At 55.7% G+C, this 24,966-nt stretch overlaps 1 protein-coding gene across 1 annotated transcript in view; it reads right to left on the bottom strand.

Moving 5' to 3' along the window:
- Nucleotides 1–20,271, bottom strand: part of IGSF21 (immunoglobin superfamily member 21) — a gene marked incomplete at its 5' end in the record, with an annotated part of 46,229 nt that extends 25,958 nt beyond the window's left edge. The window contains one exon of the mRNA XM_084220295.1: nt 20,208–20,271. Coding sequence (XP_084076421.1) covers nt 20,208–20,271 — 64 coding nt within the window. The remainder of the gene's footprint in view (nt 1–20,207) is intronic.
- Nucleotides 20,272–24,966: the final 4,695 nt, after the last annotated feature.

A 24,966-nucleotide genomic window follows, 5' to 3' on the forward strand; every position in this document is an offset into this window, starting at 1 on the left:
GATTGGATTTTCCCCCTGTCCATGGGATCCAGGAGTTCCCAGCTCAGCATTCCTGGATGTTTTCTATCCCTTTTCCCACGTTATTCCCTTCCAGACCCGGTGCACTTCCATGCAAAACCATGGAAGTAGTTTTGCATGGAAGAGATTGGATTTGCAGGGCAGAGATTGGATTTTCCCCCTGTCCATGGGATCCAGGAGTTCCCAGCTCAGCATTCCTGGATGTTTTCCATTCCTTTTCCCACGTTATTCTCTTCCAGATCCGGTGCACTTCCATGCAAAACCATCCCCATTGCAGTCCTGAACAGAGGTTGGATTCTCCCCCCATCCATGGGATCCAGGAGTTCCCAGCTCAGCATTCCTGGGTGGTTTCCATCCCTCTCCCCACGCTATTCCCTTCCAGAAATGTGCACTTCCATGGGAAAGGGATCCATCCCCATCCCGGTCCAGCCAAGGCTTTTAGTGGTGTTTGGACCTTTCCCTGATTTTTGGTGGATTTTTAAAGTCAAAAAGAACCAAGTTTGGGATGGCCCCAGCCACTCCCATGCAGCAAATCCACCCATCCAAGCATTTTTCCAAGGAAATCCCCCTCCAAACCCATCCCTGACCTGCATCTTCTGGGTGGCCAAAAAAAAACCCCAAAACTGGAATTTTCCCCCTCTCTGCTTCTTTCATGTGCTGGAAAAACACTCGGAGCTGGAATTGGGGGCAGCTTCCACCCATATTCTTGGGAATTCTTGCTTGGCTGGGCCTTAAATCCAGACATTTGTCCTTAAAAACACCAGGGTGGAACCACAGGATGCTCCTGAGGGTCTCCTGCATGGAAGCTCTGGAGCTCCAGGATTTATTGCTCTGGTGCTGTTGGGACCAGGATCCCACCGAGAGCTGATTCCAGAGCCTGGGAAAGGCAGGAAGGGGAAAATTCAAACGCTCCGAGAGCTCTCCTGCCCAAATCCAGAGCAAAACCAGCCCAGAAGTTGTGGAAAAGAAGGAGAGAAGAGGGAGAGGGAAACAGATGCCGAGTCCCCACAGGAGCCGGCCAAGGATGCGTGGAGGGGGGCGGGAAAATGGGAAAACAAAGGAAAATAAAGCAGGAATCCAGATGGAGCCGTCCAGACCCCGCTGCTTGGCTGCGGCTGACGTGCGAATCCCATCCCTCATCCTCCCCTTCCCTTCTCCTCCCGACAGGGAACAACTGCCAGGTGCCAGCGCCGCTCCCAAGCCTCCCTGGGCTCCCTTTTTTTTTTGGGATTTACTGAGGAGAACAAAGCGGCCGTGACGGGAACGGCCGGGCGGGAAGAACTCTTCCAAAAGGAAGAGCCCGTCCCAAAATTTCCGTCATGCCTGGCGTTATCAGCATCCCTTTATCAGCGTCCCCTTCTCAGCCTCGCTCCGCTCTTCCCCTTTGCTCTTTTCAATCCGAGATTTTCCCAGAGAATGCCGGGCCCGGCCTCCCCCGGATCGGATTCAGCCCTCTGGAAATTCATCCCTCTGATTAGATGGCAGCCCTGGGGAGGAGAGGATATTTTTGCTGGCAATCGCTGGGAATTCTGGCACCGTCCAGTTTGAGGGGGATTAAAAAAAAAGGGAAAAGGAAGGGAGGGGGAGGAGAGGGGGAAGGGAGGGATAAAGGAAATGTCCTTTGAAATCGGGAGTGACGCGTTCATAAAGGAGAGCGTCGGAACAAGCTCGGCGCTTCCAGTTACAAAAGAGCTCCCAGGGATGAGGCAGGAATTGCTCCAGCCCTGGAAGTGCTGGATGCTGGATAAAAACCCCGTTTCCAGGCTTTTCCAGCATTCCTTGGGGATTTCTGCCCACAAACGCAGCAGGACACTCCATGGGAATGGCCAGGGGTGAAGCGCAAGCGGCTGGAATCCCTCCAAGGTTCCTGGGATGGGATGGGATGGGATGGGATGGGATGGGAATGTCCCAAGGAAAGGCCTTGGAGCAATGGAGCCTTCCAGAACCACATGGAGCCCCTTCCACATCTTCCCCCGGCACCCGATTCCTTCCATCCCACACGGAAATCCAAGATCTATTTATGGAGATGGCCCAGCGCTCCCTTTCCCGGATTTCTCATCTCCCAGTGCTGCCCAAAAATCTCAAACCAATGCAATTCCGGAACTGGATTGGAAGGGACCTGTGCAGGGACTCCTCCCGCTATCCCAGGTTGCTCCAAGCCCCATCCAAGAATGGACAAATCCCGGGATGGGGCAGCCCCAGCTGAGGATGGATTTTCCCCCTTTCCGTGTCCCCAAAGCAGAGTGGGAGCTCGGGATGGAGCCAGAGGAAAGGGATTCTTGGGATCCAGTGGCTCCATCCCCCTCTGGAATGTCCCCAGCATCCTCGAGGAGCCAGTGACAACACAAACACTTCATCATCTCAATTAGCCAGTGATTAACGGGGCTTATCCGTAATTCCCTCCCATTCCTCCACCTCCCTTTTCCAAGGGCTGGGATGGGAAAACCAGGAGAGAACAGGAAAACAGACAACAACACTCACGTAACCGGCCAACACCCCACAATTCCCAGGATTTAAGGAGAGCAGGAGATGTTTTGCCTCTTTAGGTGGGATCTAAAGGCGAGCAAACCCCCCCGGAAAAACCTGGGAGTGCTCCTGCAAATTCCCGGCCGTGGGATGTCCCCCGGATCCTCGAGAACCAAACGTGCCCTGACTGGCAGCGCTTTGCAACATCTTGTCCATGAAAAATTCAGCAGCCCCAGTTGTTCCTGGGAACGCAGCAAATTCCTCCCCGCTCCCTTCCCGGCTCCGGCCATGCTTTATTTATGACATTCCAGGACAATTTACAGTCGGAATATGATGCTGCCTCTCGTTGTTAACCCGGGAGGGCTCCAAGGGCGAAGAATTCCCAGCTGGCGCCATCCGGAGAGGCGGAATTTTTGCTGAATCCGGAGCTTTTCCTCCTGGAAAGCTGCGGCAGGATTTTATTTCTCATTTAAATGGGAATAAGAGTCTGGCACGGGTTTAACACCAGCCAGGGAATGGGACATGACAGCCAGAGTCGGAGCCGCGCTTCCAGGGAAAATGGGTCTTTGGGAAGTGGGAAAAATGGATTGGGGGAGCCTTGTGCTGAGTTTTCCTTGGAAATTCAGCTTTGCTTCACAAAAGTCCACCAGCACAGCGCCAGCGGGGTTAAACCTCCCCAACCCCTCCACCGCCTTCCCAAAAGTCATCCTGGCTTTTGGAAAACGGGCGTATTCCCTAAAATAAACCCGGGAAAGTTGGCGTCACCCCCAGGAGAGGAGGAGCCCGGCTGGCAGGAAGTAAATGGCATTAATCCCAGGAAAATGGGATATTAACGGGCCGAGCAGACAATTAAGAGCCAGTAATTAAAAATTCCTCTTCCCTCACAAACATCTCATTAGGCGCCGCTTCCCTCCCTCATTTCCATAAGTGGGAGGGAACGATTCCGCAGCTGGATCTGGAATTATTCCTTAGGCGGGGCTGCTGGACTAAAGCAGCTCCTAAATTTTTAGGGATCAGGAGAAAGTGTATGGAATGAGCAGGGGGACACCCAGCCCATGCTTTGGGTCCGTTTTTCTCCAATTAGGGGGATGCAGAACCCGCCGGATCCTATGGATGCGTCCCGAGCCTCTTTGTGATGGGAATCAATGGTTCGGATCGATCCTTTGGATCAATCCATGGATTGAGCGCGGCCCCTTCGGCCTCCCAGCCCCTTTCAAATGAAGATGAAGTGAGGAAACCACTTCAAGCCGGGCCCCAGGGGCTGTGTCCGGTCCATTCCATGGGCGAACCTTGTGGGAATTAGGGAACGATGGAATTTTATGGATCAATTCAGCCCAGAGAAGCTGAGGCTGCTCCATCCCCGGGAATGTCCAAGGCCTGGTTGGGTTTGGAGCAACCTGGGATAGGGGAAGGTGTCCCTGTCCATGGCAGGGGCTGGGATGGGATTTAAGGTCCCTCCTATCCAACCCATTCCATGATTCCCCATTTTTATAAAATATGGACAAAACCAACCCCCAAATCCCAGCTTCCAAGGATTTCAACACCTAAATCCCATCAAGATGGAATTTTTAACCACTGTCCAGCTTCCCTTTTTTCCCTAAATCCCAGATTCCTCTAAGCAAAATATCCCAAAGAATAGATATCCCAAAATATCCCAGTCCAAAGAAAAAGGACGAATTCCCGATTTGTTCCGTGCTGTGATTCCCAACGTCCTTGTGTCCATGGGAAGCATCTCCAACACCAGCTGAGGGCTGATGCTGATGGATCTTCAGGAAAAATCCATTTTTGGGCTGGTTTTTTCCCTCACGATGAGCTCTGGAGTCACTTTTATGTTCTGGAGGGGTGGGACTGGCTCTCACCAGCTCCGAGATTCCAGTGGCTCCAGAGGCAGCGGAAAAACAAGGAATAAGATCGAAATGGATCCTGCTGGGCTAAAAGCATTCCAAACATTCCAGCTCCATGGGATTTTCATCCCCACCAGCTCCTCAGCGCAGTAAAGGATTTCATGTGGAAGGGGAGAGTTTGGGCACTTCGGGAGCAGAAAGGCGGCAGGAAATTTGGGAAATTTGGGAGCCTCCTGGCGGTGCCGTGTCCCATCTCTCCGACTCCAATCTCCGTCCTCTTTCCATCTCCTCCTTCCCACATTTCCACTTTTCCCTGTCCAGTTTCCTCCCCACAACGACTCAAGTCCATGCCCAGTAAATCCCAGGAAAACCCCAGCGTTTTCCACCTTTGCCACGCGCCTCCCAACAAACAAATCTGGGTGGGATTGAGCCGTCGGAATCGGCCCCGTGGCCTGGGCACTGGCTGGAATAAATCTTCGGACGTCTTCATCCGGCTTTTCCCAAGCTCCTCGGAGCTGTTCCGGCTCATTGGAGCACGGGATGAGGGAGCCCGCTCCTGGCTCGGCTCCGGCTCGCGGCGTCGATTTCGTGCTTGTTCGACATCGCCGGCACAAATCCCCAGGGAATGCGGCGTTCCAGGAAAAAGATGGATGTTTGGAGGGAAAAACCGTGATGGCTTTGGCTGGAGGGAGACCAGGCCCTGCTAGAAACTCCCGGAATGGCTTTGGAATCATCGTTCGGATGTTAAGGGGGTCCCTCATCCCAAAAATCCAGGGATTTCCTGGATGCTCGGAGGTGAAATTCCATGGTGGATCTAAGGGCTGCATCCCGCCCGTCCTGGGAGATAAATCCATTGGCTACAAAATCGGGGATGCTGGAAAAGTGAGGATTTCAGGATGAACTCAGGAAAAGCACAGTTGGAGGGAAGCGACGGCCACCGGAAAATCAGGATCAGTTGGATTTGGGAAGTTTGTCCCTGGGACAGATGGAACAAAACCAGGGATGCTGGAAAAGGGAGGATTTGGGGCTGAACACAAGAAAAACAGGACTGGAGGGAAGCAACATCCAACAGAAAGCCAGGATCTGTCGGATTTGGGAAGTATTTCCCTGGGATGGATGGGAACAAAATCCCAACACCCCCAAAACTGAACCCCCTGGAAGAGAATCCCTCTCCATGAAAACACACAAAGAAGCATCCAAGACCCTCCCAAGGCTTGGGAAACCCCTCCCAATCCCAAAACTCCTTAAATCAACCCCGTCAAGGCGCAGCCGGTGCAGAAAAGACGGATTTTCCCGGCCCACGCCGCTTATCAGCGGGAATGTGGTGGCTGCATTGATATTCCCGGTGATTTATGGGATTTTATCCCCCTGCCCGCACAGCCTGGGAATGCAGGGCCGTAAATCACGCATGGAATATTTATCTCCGCATGGGAAGGATGTTTAGGAGCATTTACCAAAGCGCCGGGAAGTTTTATTTATAACTTTTCCCCCCCTTTCCACTTCCGACGTTTCCGTAAAATCCCTCGGCCTCCCGGCGGTGTTGGAGGGGGGAATATTTTATCTCCACGTCTTCATCCCACTGATATTCCCATAAAATAAAACATTGGACATCCCACTGGAGCTCCCACAGCTGCTCAAAGCGGTGGTTTGGGATGAGTCATTGGGATTTTGGGAAGAGCACGACATGGGTGATTGGCTTTGGATTTTGGGAAGAGCTTGGAAGAGGTTGTGGGGTTGGAATTTCAGGAAGAGCTCGGGATGGGTCGCTGGGTTGGGATTTTGGAAAGAGCTCCTGGTGGATCTTTGGGTTGGGGTTTGAAGAAGAGTAGGGTCAATGGGTTTGGATTTTGGGAAGAGCTCCTGGGTTTTTGGATCAGGATTTTGGGAAGAGCCGGACGTTTGTCATCATTTCTCCTGCTCCATTAACCCCTCTTCCTCATCATCCAAGGATTTTTCCAGATTTTTCATTTCGTTTGGATCATTTTGGCTGCTTTCAGAATCCAAAATGATGCCTCAACTCGGGAAAGATGGAAAGGCAAATCCAGCAGAGCCAAATTCCCCCAAAAACCTGGCACCATTCCTAATTTGGAGCGATGGCTCCACCAGCACCTCGTGGCCTCTTCCCAGATGTTGGAACAGCTGCCGGAGCCAAAACGGAGCTGAAAATTCCGCAGGGCCAGGCTGGGTCTGAGACGCCTCGTTTGATAAATGGAGATCGTGGCCCTCATTTGCATCTATGCAAACATGCAAATCAGGACTGATTCCTGGCCGCCAATCACCTCCCCCCGAGTTAATTAAGGCAGAATCCCCCAAATCGGTTGCTCCCCAATTTTATTCCCATTCCACGGGGTGAAGCCAATGGAATTTGGGCAAACGACACCCGGCAGGTGGGAGGTGCCACCTCTCATCCCAAATTTTCCCTTTTTCCCTACGAACGAACCCCATTCCTGCAGGATTTCCTCCACATCAGCTGGGTTTTCCTGGTTTCCACCCAGAAGTGCTTCCACCCCCAGTTTGGGCTGCAGGGCAGGAATTCCCTCCTGCTGATCAATCCCAGGAGGGGATTCCTTCCTCCTTTTCCCAGCAGATCCCAACGACACCGGGGAAGTGTTAAAAAAATCCCAGTTTTTCCTTCTTTTCCCCCATTTTTTTCCAGCTCCCCCCAGCTGCCCCATGGATCACTCTCCAACCCATTTCCATGGATTTTCGTCTATCCCCAGCAAATCCCAAGCTCACCAGATGGGGATTTTTCCTACAATCCCAACTTTGCCAAGCGGGAGCGACCACTGACCACCGAATCCACTGGAATGCCTCCAGAACGGCTCAACATTCCCTAAAATCCATCCATCAGAGCACGGCACCTCCTCAGCACCTGGATTAACCTGGATTAATGCTCCAAGCCGGAATGTCCAGGTGTCCCAGGGCTAAAAATTCCCCCCATTCTGCTTTTCCCTGGTTTTTTAATCAAGCAGCTCCACGGAAAACACAGCAGGATCTGATCTCCGTGTGCAGATGTGGAATTAATCCTGAATTAAGTGTGGCAGGAGGAGAGGCCGTATCCTAATCCCACACTGAAAAAGATTGGAAATGGGATTTTTCCCCACACCAGCAAATTCCCGGCTCTCCTTTTCCGGCGGTTCAGCTCTGCATCCTGGCAAGGGAGAGATTCCTGCCAGCTGGATGCTCCTGGAGTTTCCCAGGAAGCTGCACCCTCTGAATGCCACCTCTGGGCACCAGGATTACGGAAAACCTCACCTGGGATCAAGGATTTTATCCCCAGATGGTGTTGCCGTACAAAATCCATCCCAGGAATGCAATTCCAGAGTGAAAAAAGAGAATTACTGCACTCGGTGCTCATTTTTAGACTCCCAGACTGGAGCTGAGGGATTGGAAAATCAGGGAAAAAAATCCCAAACCCCTGGCAGAGCTCGATTGGTGGCCTGGGAGGGATTTGCCGACGGCAGCTGAGGATTTTCCCGCTGTTCCAGCTCCGTTGGGATGGGGATTATGGCACCAGCGGCCAATTCCGGGAAGCCACGGCTCAGGGTGTTAATCCCTGCCGGCGCTAATCCCAGCAGGAATAATTAACAGAGTGGGAAGGAGCTGGGAGCTGCTCCCTGCTCCTGGAACAACGACCTATGGAAAACGTCCCTGTGCATCCCAACCCAAAGCGTTCCAAGGTTCCAGGTCTTTCCGTGCCTCAGTTTCCCCACTTGGGAAGGGGAAAGCAAGGTCTTTTCCAGCTCATCCGAGATCCGGGAAAATCCCATCCCAGAATAACTGCATGTTGTTATTGGAGATCCTAAAAAAATCCCATCCTGGAATAACAGCGGGGGTTTATTAGAGATCCCAAAAAATTCTGGAACATTTTATTCCAGATATAAGGGGGTTTTAGAGATCTGGGAAAATCCCATCCTGGAATAACAGCAGGGGTTTATTAGAGATCCCAAAAAAAAATCTGGAACATTTTATTCCAGATATAAGGGGTTTTTAGAGATCCCAGAAAATCCCATCCCAGAGCAACAGCGAGGGGTTATTAAAGACCCCAAAAAATCCTGGAGTAACAACAAGGGGGTTTTTGGCAATCCCCCCAAAAAATCCTGGAATAACAGCAAGGGGAAAATTGGAGATCCCAGAAAATCCTGGAATAACAGCAAGGGGATAATTGGAGATCCCAAAAAATCCCATCCCAGAAGAACAGCAGGGGGTTATCAGAGGTGCTCCAGCTCCCAAAAATAACCCCAGGAAGGAATTATCCCACCCAAAACTCCCCAGTCCTCCCTAAAACTCCTCTTTTTCCAGCTTTATCGGGAGACCCACAGGCTTGGGATGGGAAAAAGAGGGAAAATCATGAATTCCATTCAGGAAAGCCGGCGGGTTTCGGTTTGGAAGACCCCGCTGGGTTTCCCACCCGTTCCAAGCCGGTTTTCCCAAGCCCCGGTGGCCCTGGAGCAGGGGTGACCCTGACCTGGCTGATGAATTCCCTGATTTATCTCTCCACTTGCAGGAAATCCAATTATCCCAGATTTTTGATTGGTGACAAACGAGGAGCCATTGATCCCCCCTCCCTCCCAGCTGTCGGCTCCGGGCGATCTCCTCTCCTTCCATCGATTCCTGCCCGGAGGAACTGGGAAGGGATCATCGTTACGGATATTTTGGGATTTTTTCCTTCTGAACTCCTTCTCCGGAGGCACAACCTCAGGCAGAGGAAGAGCGAAAATAAACCCAGTCCATGCAGGAATCCCAGGAGCTCCAAAATCCACTTTGTTTTTGGAATTCCGGGTGTGATGTGCGGCTTTTTCCCAAAAAAATTGACCTGGGGGGTGCCTGGGGCACCTGGCTCAGCTGGAAAAGTCTCGGTATTCCCGAAGGAATGTTCTGGAGGTTTTTAGGGAAGGGAGGGAAGGGAAGGGGAGGGGAGGGGAGGGGAGGGGAGGGGAGGGGAGGGAAGGGAAGGGAAGGGAAGGGAAGGGAAGGGAAGGGAAGGGAAGGGAAGGGAAGGGAAGGGAAGGGAAGGGAAGGGAAGGGAAGGGAAGGGAAGGGAAGGGAAGGGAAGGGAAGGGAAGGGAAGGGAAGGGAAGGGAAGGGAAGGGAAGGGAAGGGAAGGGAAGGGAAGGGAAGGGAAGGGAAGGGAAGGGAAGGGAAGGGAAGGGAAGGGAAGGGAAGGGAAGGGAAGGGAAGGGAAGGGAAGGGAAGGGAAGGGAAGGGAAGGGAAGGGAATGATCCCATCCCCCAGGATCTCCCTGGCCCATCCTCATCCAGCTCCACCTTTCCCGCCCTCTCCAGCCCCATTCCCTGGACAAAGCAGGATTGCGATCACCGCTCCCTCTCCTCCAGATTCACACTCCGTGATTGATAATCCCTCTGCTCTCCCGGTAATTCTGCATCCCTAATGGGATTAACGGATATCTCCCTCTTCCAGCCCTGATTCCAGGAGCTGATTCCCGACACTTCCCCCTTCCCACAGAGACCCACCTCCTTGGGGCTGTTCCCTTCATCCTGATCCATCTCCTTGGGGCTGTTCCCTTCATCCTGATCCCTCTCCTTGGGGCTGTTCCCTTCATCCTGATCCCTCTCCCTGGGGCTGTTCCTTTCATCCTGATCCACCTCCCTGGGGCTGTTCCCTTCATCCTGATCCACCTCCCTGGGGCTGTTCCCTTCATCCTGATCCCTCTCCCTGGGGCTGTTCCCTTCATCCCGATCCATCCCCGCTCCACTGGGAAGTCACTGCTAATTAACACCTTTCCCTCTCCCAGCACTTCCAGAGCTGCCCCATTGTCCATGTTTGGCTTTTCCCACTGATCCCAAAGGCTGATGGAGCAAAATCCCGGCCCTGATCCCTCCTTTAGTTCTGCTTCTGGAACGATGGCATTTTTTGGGATCTTCTCCCTCAAATCCGATGCTCTGGGTGTTCTCCCACCTCTGAGATGGAGCAGAGCTGGAAAATCAGGAGGAGATTTTTCCATGGCTCCACAGGGTGTCCATGACTCTGCTTCCTCATATCCATCCCTATTCCTGCTGCAAAACTCCCATCCCAAAACCCGCCAGGATACAGAGAATCCTCAGACAAACCACACATTCCCATTTTTCATCCCAAATTTCCCTCCTCTTCCTGAAGAACCCCCAGCCAAGCCAAGGACTGGGATTGGGAATAACAGCGGCAGCCAGACCTTGGAAAAGAGGGACAAACGCCGGGCAGAGCCTCAGATCCTCCGGATGTGCCGGGAGGCCGAGGCTCGGCGTTAATAAAACATAACCAAGCGTGGGATCATCCAATATTCCTTTAATTCAGTGCTCCCGGGAGGGCGGGAAGAGAGGCTGGGAATGCGGGAGGTTTTCCTGCTCACCGGGGCGGAGAGGAGTGCCCGGGATGTTAAACAGCTGGAAAAGCCCTCCCTTCCCATTCCCGTTTTCCAGGCTGGAAGTGCCCTCCATTCCCTTTCTCCAGGCTGGAAGTGCTCTCTGTTCCCAATCCCATTCCCATCCTCATTCCCATTCTCCAGCCTGGACGTGCTCTCCATTTCCATTCCCATTCCCATTCCCACTCCCATTCCCATTCCCATTCCCATTCCCATTCCCATTCCCATTCCCATTCTCTAGGCCAGAAGTGCTCTCCATTTCCATTTCCATTTCTATTCTCCAGGCAGGAAGTGCTCTCTGTTCCCAATCCCATTCCCATCCTCATTCCCATTCTCCAGGCTGGACGTGCTCTCCATTCCCATTTCCATTTCCATTCCCATTTCCATTCCCATTCCCATTCTCTAGGCCAGAAGTGCTCTCCATTTCCATTTCCATTTCCATTTCCATTTCCATTTCCATTTCCATTTCCATTTCCATTTCCATTTCTATTCTCCAGGCTGGAAGTGCTCTCCATTCCCATTCCCATTTCCTCCCTCCCCCCGAGATAAAAATCATTCCAATCAAATCCTTTCAGCCCCAAAACTCTGAGATTTTTTTCTTTTCTCCCGGCGGGAAGATGATCCCTGCAAACCAAGAACGGCGGGAGCACCCTGATCATCCCAAACCCTCTCTCTCCCACCATGGAATCTCCCAGATTTTCCTGCCCTAAATAGAAACAGCTCCGCAATTCCAAGGAATGGGAAGGTTTAACTCGGGAAGCGCTTCCCGGAGCTCCTCTCACCTTCCCATCCCTGCACTAATTACAGCGGAAATTCGTGAGGAATCCAAACAATCTCCACTCCTCACAAAGCGCTTCCCTACAGAAAAAAAAGCTGGAATACCGCAGGGAGATGCAAACAGAACTTCAAAAGGGTCGCCAGGAGCTGGGGTTTATGGAAAGCATCTCATTATCCAATTCCAAAGGGAAGGACTCTGAGTGGAATCAGAGCTCTGGAGGCTTTTCCGTGCAGGATGGGCTCTCTGGGACCCTTGTTCCTGGTGGGAACTGCATCCTTCGGATCTTTTCTGGAATGGGACCTGCCCATTGCCTGGTGCTTTTCCAGCAGCAGATCCAGCCTCGTATCCCACATGGAAAATCCCCTTCCCCAGCAGATCCAGCGTTTCCATCCCACAGGGAAAATCTCATTCCCCAGCAGATCCAGCATTTCCATCCCACATGGAAAAGCTCATTCCCCAGCAGATCCAGCCTCGTATTGCACATGGAAAATCCCACATAGTGGATCTCTTTTCATCCTTTCATCCATCCATCCATCCATCCCTCCATTCCCCATCCATCCATCCATCCATCCATCCATCCATCCATCCATCCATCCATCCATCCCTCCATTCCCCATCCATCCATCCATCCATCCATCCATCCATCCCTCCATCCATTGCATCCATCCATCCATCCATCCCTCCATCCATACATCCATCCATCCATCCCATCCATCCATCCATTCCACATCCATCCATCCCTCCCTCCATCCATCCCTCCATTCCTCATCCAGCCATCCATCCCTCCATCCATCCATCCCTCCATCCCTCCATCCATCCCTCCATCCATCCCTCCATCCATCCATCCATCCATCCATCCATCCATCCATCCATCCATCCATCCATCCCTCCATCCCTCCATCCCTCCATCCATCCCTCCATTCCCCATCCATCCATCCATCCATCCATCCATCCATCCCTCCATCCATCCCTCCATTCCCCATCCATCCATCCATCCATCCATCCCATCCATCCATCCCTCCATCCATCCCTCCATTCCCCATCCATCCCTCCATCCCTCCATCCATCCATCCATCCCATCCATCCATCCATCCATCCCCTATGGAAAATCCCACTCCCCAGCAGCTCCCTGGGAATATTTCGGGCTCCTTGGCCTTTCCCAGCCCCTCAAACCCTCCCACCCCTCTCAGAGTCACAGGGTCCTCCCGCAATCCAACATTCCCTGCTGTATTTTTAGGAGCAAAGCCAGGAAAGCGGCCAAATTCCACCCCCGGTTCTCGGGATGCTCCCGGAGCTGCGGAGGGTGGAATGGCAGAGCCCGTGTTCCCACGTGGATCCCGTGTTCCCACGTGGATCCCGTGTTCCCACACTTTGTGCAGCTCCATCCGCAGGGAACGGGGGCGGCCAGGCCTAAAAAAAGGAGGAAGATTCTCCGTGGAGCAGTGGGAGAGTCCCAAATCCTGGTCCGGGAATCCAGGCTTGGAATCTTCCAAAGCCTTGGAGCCGGAGCTTTGGAATGCTCTCTCCAGAGGGGCAAAGCTGGGCTGGGAATTTCCATCCCAACAAAATCCCTTTCCAGGGAATTCCCATCCAATCCATGGGGTTTTTTCCAAAGGAAAGACACAGCCATGGAGAACCTGGGATGAGGAAGGGGAGCATCTCACAGGGAGACCGCCCGCATCCCCCTTATCCCAAAATCAGGATGATCCCGAGGATTTTGCTGGAATTTGCTGAGCTGGATTCCCTGTGCCGCTCTCCTGCTGTCCCAGTCCTGCTGGGAAGAGATGGAGATTCCCAAATCCATGCCAGGACATCCCATGGTGACAATCCCGAGCCAAAAATGTCCCTTCTGTCACTTCCCTCTTTTCCAGGTCCCAGCTCCAGGAGCAATTCCCACCTTGGGACCGGCCTGGCACGAGCGGCCTCCGAAGCAACGTCCTACCCCTGAATCCAGGCTTATCCATGGAATTCATCTCCAAAAAAAGCATCTCCACGGACTGGAGACCATGAGGAAGCAGATCCCTGCTCACCCTTCCTCCCACCCATCCCTCTGATCCCAAACTCCCCTCACAAATCCTCTCCCTGGATCCAGCCCTTCCCTGGGGCTGCAGATCCTTGGAAAAGGGACGAGGAGGTGGAAAAGCAGGAGGTGTATCCCAAAGGAAGATTCCCAGCTCCTGCTTTCCCTGTCCTGGCTGGATGGGAAGCAGATCCTGGATTTATCCCTGAGCACAAGGAGATGGAGAGGGGTTTTTTAATCCCTTCTGCCTGGAGAATATTGACCAAGGAATTACAGGAATGGGAAATTATCCCAGAGTTTTGGGCAGGAGACAAACAAATTCCCTGCCTCCCCTGCTCCAGGTGGGATTTTCCAGACAGGGAAGCTCTCCCAGCACCGGAGGAGCCAAAATGTGTGGCCTGGAGGCCGGGAAGGGCCCGGTGGAGCCACAATCCCACCTCCATTCCCTTCACCAGGAATTGTGGGGTTTCCTGGCATTCCCCCAAGCTCCTCGGAGCTGAATCCCAGCCGGGAGTGGGAACGAGGCACCTTCCCTGATCCAAAGGCTTTGGAGAGCCCCCAGCCCCTAATTTGATAAAACCAACAATTCCAAAGAGGGAGCAACAGCCGCGGGTTGTTATCCCTGCCTTTGGAATCCGCTCCCGCCGGATCCGGGCCCCGGCGCGCTGAAAACAATCCCGTGATTGACGGGTTATTTTGGGAAAAAAAAAAAGAGGGGAAAAGTGGGAAGCGGAGAACGGAACGGGAGCGCCAGCCGCGAGCTCGGAACGAGCCCGGCAGCGCCGCGCGAGCAAACAAAAGGGCACAGAGAGCAGCTGGATCGGGAAGGATTCCAGCCCCATCCGTCAGCTGCATCCCTCCCGCCGGGATTCGCCAGCCGGGAATTCGCACGGCTGGAGCTGCCTCCCCAAATTAAGGATTTGGGGGGGCCCTTCCCTCGTTCTGCCTCTCTGCGGGGTCTGAGTGCAGAGTTGGATGTGGTGTGGACGAAGGTGAGGATTTGTCTTGGAAAATTGGGGGAAATTCCAAAAAATCCCGTCACTGGGAGCCGCGAGGGGGTGATGCTGCTTCATCCCCCCACACCTGTTCCAGGTAGGAATTTGTGCCCATTCCCAGCCATCCAGGGTGAGCTCCCAGCTCCATTCCCAGCTCTCCCTCGGCAAGCGCTGCCGGAGCCTCGGGAAGATCCCTGGCTCTGCCCAGCTGGATTCCCACCAAAACCCCACTCTCATCCCGAGAGATTCTCCTCAGCAGATCCCAGAGCACGAGGTGAGAGCTGGTCAAGCATTCCCAAGCCAAGGAATTCCCAGCAGGAAAGAGCATTTTGGTGGGAAAAAGCCATCCGTGGAAACATCTCCATGGGAAGGGGCAGCTGGTGGGATCATCTGGATGCTCCAGGACCGCCCCTGGATTTGGGATGCAAGGCCTGGAAATGTTTGGAGGAGCCTCCAGGCTTCCAGACCTGCAAAAGTCCCAGAGTGGCCCACGGGAATCTCCTGAAGTTTAACAAGAGCGGGGCAATCCCGGGATGGATCCAGGCTGGGATGAGCACATGGAGCAGCCCTGGGAGAAGGATCTGGAATGGGTCAATCCTGGGGATGGATCCCAGCTGGGAGAAGGATCTGGAATGGGACAATCCCCAGGATGGATCCAGGCTAGGATGAGCACATGGAGCAGCCCTGGGAGAAGGACCTGGAATGGGACAATCCTGGGGATGGATCCCCGCTGGCAGAAGGATCTGGAATGGGACAACCCTGGGGATGGATCCCAGCTGGGAGAAGGACCTGGAATGGGACAACCCTGGGGATGGATCCCAGCTGGGAGAAGGACCTGGAATGGGACAATCCTGGGGATGGATCCCAGCTGGGAGAAGGACCTGGAACAGGACAATCCTGGGGATGGATCCAGGCTGGGACAAGGATCTGGAATGGGACAATCCTGGGGATGGATCCCAGGTGGGAGAAGGATCTGGAATGGGACAATCCTGGGGTTGGATCCAGGCTGGGAGAAGGACCTGGAATGGGACAATCCTGGGGATGGATCCCAGCTGGGATGAGCACATGGAGCAGCCCTGGGAGAAGGATCTGGAATGGGACAATCCCGGGATGGATCCAGGCTGGGATGAGCACATGGAGCAGCCCTGGGAGAAGGATCTGGAATGGGACAATCCTGGGGATGGATCCCAGCTGGGAGCAGGGCATGGAAACCTCCCAAGTCTGGGGCTGATCCCAGAGCAGGAAAATGGGGAATTCTGCCCTCTGGAGCAAGTCTAAAGGAGGCTCTGGGATGATCCAAGGAAAGGCTGGGAGAGTTGGGAATGCTCAGCCTGGAGAGAAGCTCAGGGCTGACCCAGTTTTGGCCTTCCAGGACCTGAAGGAGTCGACAGAGAAAATGGAAAAATCTCTTCAGAAGGGCCTGGAGTGCCAGGACACAGGGAATGGCTCCCCAATTCCAGAGGGGAAATTGAAATCAGTTTTTGGGAAGGAATTCCTGGCTGTGAGGGAGGGGAGGCCCTGGCACAGCTTTCCCAGAGCAGCTGTGGCTGCCCCTGGATTCCTGGGAATGTCCAAGGCCAGGCTGGACGGGATCTGATCTGTCCCTGGAATTCCCACCCAAAGCATCCCAGGATTCCATGGATGGAGCTGGGAATATCTGACAGCCTGCACAGGGCAGGGGCTGCTCAGCTCCAGGCTCCAGAATTCCTCATCCCGGCCCAAAGGGCACCGACATTCCCAAGGCAAACCCCACAACATTCCCGGGATTTGGTTTTGGGGGGAGTGCCAACAATCCCAAGGGAATTTGGGCTTGGGGGGCTTTGGAAACGCTCTGGGAGCAGCCACGGGAGCTTTTCCAGGGAGAAATAAAGATAAAGCTGGGAATATTTCCCCTTCCCAAAGATGATCCCGATGATCCTGGAAAGGCACAAGGAGAGGGAAAATCCTCGCCGGAGCCGCGGCTTTTTCCCGAGCTCTGGATTGGAAGTGGCGGCTCCCAAACGCAGCTGGTGGGAGGAGGGAAATTGGGCTAATTGGGAAAGGGCAATTAGCACAGCGAGGGGGATTTTCCGAAGGGGCTGCGCGGTTTACCTGGAGAGGCTCCGTGGGAAGGCAGGATTCATGGAAATGGGAGGGAAAACTTCGAGAAAAGAGCTGAACGCAGGATTTGATGGGAAAAGCATGAACGGGAAAGGGTGGTGGGAATGTGGGGTGGATTTTTGGCACCTCAAGGTGAATTTAAAGCAGGATTTCACTCGTGCTCCTCCTTTTCCCTCGTTCCCACAGGACACAATTCCCACCAAATTCCTCCTTCCATTAAAAAGAAACACCAGCAGGTGCCTCCCACCACCCTGGGGAAAGCCCCACGCCGGGTTTTCCCTCCAAAAACGAGGGAAAATCGTCTTTTCCAGGCTGGAAAAGGATCCACCCGGGGGGCTCCCTGTCAGCTGGGAAAACCCCTGCCAGAAAAACCTCGGGGGGAATGCAGAGGGGAGAGAAGTCCAGGTAAATCCCCAGCTGCCAAGGGCTGGGTTTTTCAGGAATATCCCCAAGGACAGCTCCCTGCAAAACCCAGGAGCTTCAAACACTTGAATTTTCCTTTTTTTTTCTTTTCCCCCGGCTGGGGTTGGGAAGCAGAAGCCAAAGCAAATCCCACCGGGATAAAGCTGCCGGAAATCTCCAGGAACTCGGCACTTCCATCCCTGGAACAGCCCCCGACGAGCCCTTTGTGGGGCCGGATTTCAGACAGGGCTTAACGAGCCAGCCCCGATCTCGGAACCCACGGATCAGGGGGAAAAAGGAGCTTTTCCAGCTTTTCCAGTCCCTTTTCCAGACACTCCTCTCCTTCTCCATGGTCCAGCGCTGCCTCCTCCGCGTGGCCTCGTTTTTCCCTCCTGACGGCTCCTTAACCCACTTAGCCCCGGCCCCGGCGGCTTTTTTTTGGCAAAAGGAAGAGGTTGAGCTGGGGACAAAGGGGGAAAAAAAGCTGGAATAGCCAGGGTGATGCTCCCGGAGGGCTGGAAAACACCTCGGGAATGATCCCGGCTGCGCTCGGGGTCACAGAAGGGCTTTTCCTGAGCGGGTGAGGGATGCAGAGCAGGGCTGGAAACCTCCCCCCCAAAAAATGATGATTTGTGGGGTGGGAAGTAATTCCAGCGGGTTCCCGGGGGATCCTCCAGGATGCGGCTGAGGGGACAATAAAAGCAGGCAAAATTCCCCCCAAAAAAGGGTTTTGGAGGCACGAGGCGAATGTAGGGATGTGGGAGCCGTGCCCACCTGGATCTTGCCGGGGTCTGCATCCCTTGGATCGCTCTCCAGCCGGGATGGGGAGGGCACGGAGGGGAGGGGAGGGCACGGCGGCGGCTCCAGCCAAGGATGCCGTCAGCCAGGAAAAAGCCATCTGCCCTCGGAAATTGGGGAATGGCGAGCGCTCTGCCCCCCCAAATTCGGGAGCAGCTCGGCCCCCGCTGCCCCGAGCAAAGGGAGGCGCCCCCAGCCCGGGATTCGGCCGGGATTTGGGGCTGGCTGATGGAAAAACAGAGCTCGGGATGGGATTTTTGGGACAGCCGAGGGGGGGATCACACAATCCCGGTGTGGTTTGGGTTGGGAGCCCCAAAATGAGCACAGGGATGGCTTCCATCGGGAAGGAGATGCCGAACACGGCGGATCCTCGGGATGCAGCCAAGTTCCAGCGGGGTTTAGGAGCCCAAATCCAGCTCGTGGATGCCCAAACCCAAACAATTCCCGATGCCAGCTCCGTCACTCCCTAACCCCCAACCCCTCCTGGCTCCCCGAGCTCCTCCAACCCCTTCACAAACCAACTTTGATCCCATTTTCCCCCCTCGCCGCAAAAAAAAACCCTCACAAACAGAGATTTCCCCGCAGCCGCTCTCAGGAAATCAACAGCACGAGAGCAACCGCCCGATCTGCGGCGAGAAAAAAGCAGGAGAGAGGCAGGAAAAATGATCCCTGCGCCAGTGACAGACAGCTGGAGCTCCGGGAAAGCCGGGGGGATGCGTTGTTCCTTGGAAATTGTCTATCCATGACCTTAAAACGGCGGCGGAGGAGAGCGGGGAGGGGAGGGGAGGCAGCCGGGGCTGGGTTTGGCACAAGTTCCCCCCTTTTTTCCCCAGCAGGTTTTATTCCCGACGCTGGGATCGCGGGATGCTCGGGATGCTGGGGAAGGGGGCTCGGAGCAGCAGCCGCAGCCCGGCAGGACGCGAACCCCGCTGCCAAGGGAAAAGAGGGGTGCAGGGAATTCTTTTCCCGAGCCCAAACCCCGGCTGGGTTTGGGCCGCGCCGTGCCCGAGGGATGGATCGGGGAAGAATCGGCTCCTTTGTGTGGAGCTGGCCCCGCGCAGCCCCGCAGAGCCGCGGCTCCCCCGCCCCGCGCCCTGCAGCGCCCGCCGGCGCTTCCCGGAGAGCACAAAGTCCATTAAAAATCAAAAAAAAACCCACAAAAAAACCCAAAAACCGGGGAGATGCGGAGCAGGCTGCGCTCGTGCCTCCATCTCCCGGCGCCTGGAAAAGCTCCCGCTTCCCGGGGCTCGGGAAGGAGCGGCCACCTGAGACCCCCCCGAGTGGGAAATGGGGGCAAAAAGAGGGAATTCGGCTCAAATGGACGCGGAATGAAACCCCACGGGCGGCCCTGTGGGGTGCGAGGAGGGCAAAGTTTCCTTCCCCGGGCGGTTTCCCCGGCCGGAGCCGCGGGTTTGGGGCTGGCGTGGGGAGTCCCGGGGAGCTGCAATCCCCCAGGACAGCGGGAATTTGGGGGATGCCGCTCCTTCCTTGGGATTTGGGGATCCCAAAAGGGCAGGAGGGGCTGCGACCCCCCAAAAACGGAGCTCGTGGGGGTCCCCCAAAGCACAGCCCACCCCTCCGTGGCTGGAGCAGGGCTGGGATCCGCAGCCGGAGCGGGGAAAGGGGACTCGGGGTGGCCCCATGGGTGAGAGCCCCGGCCCCTCGCACCCCAAAAACGGCGCCCCAGGAGCGGCTCCACCCCAGTGCCCGGCTTGCGGTGGAACAGCAGCGCCCCAATAAAACCCCCCTCTGTAGGGTGTGCCCCAATAACAGATCCCGCCCCAGGACCGGGTTATGGGGTGCCCTAAAAACAGATCCCGCATCGGTACCGGGTTATGGGGTGCCCTAAAAACGGATCCCACACCAGTGCCGGGTTATGGGGTGCCCCAGTAACAGATCCCACACCAGTACCGGGTTATGGGGTGCCCTATAAATGATTCCCACACCAGTACCGGGTTATGGGGTGCCCCAATAACAGATCCCACACCAGTACCGGGTTATGGGGTGCCCTATTAACGGCTCCCACACCAGTACCGGGTTATGGAGTGCCCCAATAACAGCTCCCACACCAGTACCGGGTTATGGGGTGCCCTAAAAACAGATCCCACACCAGTGTCGGGTTATGAGGTGCCCCAATAACAGCTCCCACACCAGTACCGGGTTATGGGGTGCCCCATCAATGATCCCCACACCAACACCGGGTTATGGGGTGCCCGGCTAACACCTCCAGACCTCATCCCCCAGCACCAAACCCCAATTCCCCTCTCCAAACCCATTCTCCTCTCCCTGGATGCCCCCCACCCCCCGATCACCCCAAACCTTCAGGGCGGGGGCGCCGAGCCCCGAGCCCGCCCCGTGACCGGAGGGGTGCGGGGGTCCCCCCAACCCTCCCGCGGTGTCCCTGTCCCCTCGGGGGGTGACACTCACCCAGCGCCGGGTGCCGCAGGTGCCAGAGCAGGAGCCAGAGGGGCAGGGGGCTCATGGCGCGCATGGTGCCCGGGGGGCGGCTCAGCGGGGCCCCCGCGCCGGGCGGCGGGCGGGCATCGCGCCGGGCACCGCCAGAGGCTCGGCCCGGTCCGGTCCGGGAGGGGGCTCGGCCCGGTCCGGGGGGGTCCGGGAGGGGATGGGAGGGGGCTCGGCGCGGTCCGGAGGGTCCGGGAGGGGAGGGGGCTCGGCTCGGCTCGGCTCGGTTCGGTTCGGAAGGGGGCTCGGCTCGGCTCGGCGCTGCCCCCCCCGGTGCAGCAGCTCCGCCGCCGCCGCCGCTGCCGCCCTTAAGCCGATTTGGAGCAGCCGGAGCCGAGCGGGGCTGGAGCGGCCGCCCCCGGCCCCCCCCGGGCTGAGCCCGCCCCCGGCCCGGCCCCCGGGAGGGGCTGAGGGGGGCGGGGAGGGAGCGGGAGGGGGATGGAGCGGGGGGGGATTCACGGAGGGATGCGGGGGGATGGATCCAGGGGGGAATTCGGGGGGGGAATCCGGGGGGGGATGCGGGGGATGGATGGGGGAGGGATCGGCGGGGTTGTGCCGGGATGCGGGGGGGATTCACGGAGGGATCGGGGGGGAATTCGGGGGGAATTCGGGGGGAGATGAACTGGGGAGGTGCAGGGGGAGATGGATTGAGGGGGGAATTCGGGGGGATGGATTGGGGGGGAATTCGGGGGGGATGGATTGAGGAGGGAATTCGGGGGGGATGGATTGAGGGGGGAATTCGGGGGGGATGGATTGGGGAGGGAATTCGGGGGGGATGGATTGGGGAGGGAATTCGGGGGGGATGGATTGGGGGGGGAATTCGGGGGGGATGGATTGGGGAGGGAATTCGGGGGGGATGGATTGAGGGGGGGAATACGGGGGGGATGGATTGAGGGGGGATGCAGGGGAGGATTTACGGAGGGATGGCGGGGATGGATTGGGGGAGCGGGGGGGATGCAGGGATGGATTTGGGGGGCCGGGGGCAGGGATGGATTTGGGGGGCCGCGGGATGCTGAGGGCTGTGGGGGGATGGAAGGCGGGGAGGGGTCACGGGGGTGCCGGGGAGGGGGGGGGCGGCACAGGACGGGATGGGGGAAGGGCGGTGACAGGAGGGGCGACAGAGAGGGGTGGGGGTGACACGGGGGCAGGAGGGGTTGGAGGCAGGCAGGGATGTGGGATGGGGTCGGGATGCGGGTTTGGGATCTGGGATGCAGGATGGGGGTGGGATGCAGGGTTGGGATGCAGGGAAGGATTTGGGATGCAGGGTTGGGATGTGGGATGCAGGGCTGGGATGCGGGGTTGGGATCTGGGATGCAGGATGGGGTTGGGATGCAGGCAGGGATTTGGGATGCAGGGTTGGGATGCAGGCAGGGATGTGGGATGCAGGGCTGGGATGTGGGGTTGGGATCTGGGATGCAGGATGGGGTTGGGATGCAGGCAGGGATTTGGGATGCAGGGTTGGGATGCAGGCAGGGATGTGGGGTGCAGGATGGGGTTGGGATGCAGGGTTGGGATGCGGGGTTGGGATCTGCGATGCAGGATGGGGTTGGGATGCAGGCAGGGATTTGGGATGCAGGGTTGGGATGCAGGCAGGGATTTGGGATGCAGAATAAGGAGCAGGATACAGGCTCAGGCTCAGCAGGATACAGGGATGTGGAATCCAGGATGAGATTGGGATGTAGTCAGGAATGTGGGATGCAGGGTTGGAGCTCAGGCAGGGATGTGGGATGCAGGATGGGGTTGGGATGCAGGGTTGGGATGTGGGGTTGGGATGCAGGGAAGGATTTGGGATGCAGGGTTGGGATGAAGGCAGGGATGTGGGATGCAGGGTTGGGATGCAGGCAGGGATGTGGGATGCAGGATGGGGTTGGGATGCAGGCAGGGATGTGGGATGCAGGATGGGGTTGTGATGCAGGCAGGGATGTGGGATGCAGGGCTGGGATATGGTCAGGAATGTGGGATGCAGGATAGGGAGCAGGATCCAGACAGGGATGTGGGATACACGATAGCTTGGGATGCAGGAGGGGCTGGGATGCAGGATGGGGTTGGGATTTTGGATAAGGAGCAGGATGCAGGCAGGGATGTGGGATGCAGGATCCAGGAGCAGGGATCCCCTGGGACCCACAGGGATCCCCTGGGACCCACAGGGATCCCCTGGGAGCGGCGCTTTCCCCTTGCCCCCTCTTCCCTTGGCAGCTCCTGCCTCCCTGAACCCCCGGATCCAGCCTGGAGCAATCCCAGACTCCCCAAAATCCCACCCTGGCTGGGATCCCAACCCCCCCAGGGCCCTGCCCCACAGCTTTTCCTGGTTTCCCTTCACTCTCAGACTTCAGGAAGATGCCAGAATTCCTTGGGAAGAGGGGTTGGGATGCCTGGGGCTTCCTGAGAGCAGAAGAGCTGGAGACCCACATCCCTTTTCTTACAGAAATCCTCATTTTTATCCCTTATTCCCACTTCCAGGTTGTCTCCCAGTCTTCCCAAATCCTTTCCTTCCAGCCCTCCCCCCCCCCAAAATTCCCAAAATCCCAGGGGAATGCTTCCTGATTTCCAGCTGGACAAAGCCAATTCCATGGGAAAAAAAAAAAACCAAACCTGCTCAGAATCCTCCTTTGGGGCTAAAATTTGGGGAAAAACACCGGGACAAAATTTACCCTGGGGTGGGGATGGGAAACAGGCGGAATTCCGACCCAGTAACACCGAGGGGAAAAATCCTGGATCGGGTCAGCCCGTGGCGATGGATTCGGGAATTTTTGACTCCTGGTGGTTCCTGCCAGGGAGGTTTTTTTGGGAATCGAGTCCCACCAGTTTGGATCAGACTGGTGTTACTGGTTGGGCTGGAATTCCAGCGGTTCCCAATCCCCCTGAAAGGCGATTCCATGGAAAACCCCTCAGTTTTCCCTCCCAGGATCCTCTTTTGGGGCTTTGATTGGGAAAAAACACCGGGACAAAATTTTGGAATTACCCATCTCTCAATGCCCGGAAATCCGGGGTAAAATCAAATCCCATCCCACATTCCCAAGTTCATTTTCCCCCTCACGAGGAGTTTTCCAAGAGGAAGAAAACCACCAGGAGCCAAAAATTCCCAAATCCATCACCACGGGATGACCCCATCCAGGACTGGCTGATGGATCCCAAAGTCCGGCTCTTCCTGTCCATTTTTCCATGGAAAAACGCAACATTCCCAACATTCCGCTCTCCCAGCATTCCCGCTTTCCTCAGCCATAGTTGGAACATTCCTTTGGATGGGAGCCACCCCTGGATGAGGCGGGTGCAGATTTTTGGGAAGCTGGGAATTGCTTCCCAAAGATCCGACAGCTCCGATACAACAAAAACACAAACCCAGGTTTTGAAAATTCCCACAATTCCACAGATTCCCAATGGGAATTTCAGCCCCTTCCAGCACAACCTCGCCCCGGAGCCAAACCTGTGATGCGGTGGGAGAAGGATGAAGGGGAATAACCCGGAATGTTGGGAGTGGGATTCATTTTCTGGGGAGGCAAAGCTTTCCTTGGCAGCCTCCAGATTCCGTGGGGAATTCCCGGGAGCGGCTCCCGGGATCAGGGAGCCCTGGAAACCTCGGGATGCGAATCCAGCTCGCTCCGATTTCCCCCGGCTCTTCATCCCCTGGGAATCCAGCGGCCGGTGGGAGCTCCCTTGGAATGCCCCTGGGGAATTCCTGGCCTTGGGAAGGGAGGGAATGAGCGGGGAATGCTGCTCCCGCCTCATCCAAATGATTATTCCCATTTTTTTCCATAAATACGGATTTTCCCGCCTTCTCTTCCAAAGCTGGATCTCTTCACTCCCTGAAAATCCCAGTTTTCAGGTGGAGCTGGTGCCCTCCCGTCCTTCCCAGATTCCCAAGGGATCGATCCAGCCTGGAAAACCAGGCCTGAGCCTCGTTCCAGGCGTCCCTTGGGAAGAGCCGGAATCCGGGGCAGCGCATTCCAGGTGAGGCTCCTCCGTCTGCCCTCGGAGATGGGAATTTGGGCCAAAAAAAGCTGCCAAGGGGAAAATTTTCCAGTTTCTCTCTTTTCCCAACATTTCCAGAACAAATCCGGGGGCTAAATCTCAAATTAGAGAAGAAAATCCCAAATTTAGCAAGGATGTCCCACATTTTGGGGAGAAAGTCCCAAACTTTGGGGAGAAACTCTCAAACTGGAAGAGAAAACCCCAGATTTAGGGAGAAAGTCCCAAATTTTGGGAAGAAAGTCCCAAATTTCGGGAAAAAAATCCCAGATTGAAAGACAAGCTCCCAGATTCAGGGGTAAAGTCCCAAATTTGGAATAACCAGGAATTTATTCCGGAGCATCATCCTGGGGAGCCGATCCCAGGGAGGAAGTTTTGATGGAACATTGCCTCAGAAAAATTTCGGGAATTTTGGAGCAGGAAATCCCTCCTGGAATGGGGATTGGAAAGGAGGAGCAAACGCAAAAAGGGAGGATTGGGATGAAAAATTCCCTGATGAAAAAATCCGGGAAGGGCACTGGGAAAATCCAAGAGTGGGAGCAAGGAAAGGCCGGGAATATCCAGCACGCCCGGAGCTCAACCCCCGGGAAAAATCCAAGGAGATGGAAAAAAACTGAGGAACAGGGATGGGGAAAGAAGGGAAAACTCGAGGCTCCCAAAGAATTTGGAATTTTAACCGGAATTTTCCTGGAATTGAGAGGATGAAGGATGGAGTTGCGTTCCCTGTGGAGCCCCATGGGATTTTTTGGGATTGATC

Source organism: Fringilla coelebs (genome assembly GCF_963513975.1).
Source record: "Fringilla coelebs genome assembly, chromosome: 22".
Classification (NCBI taxonomy): Eukaryota; Metazoa; Chordata; class Aves; order Passeriformes; family Fringillidae; genus Fringilla; species Fringilla coelebs.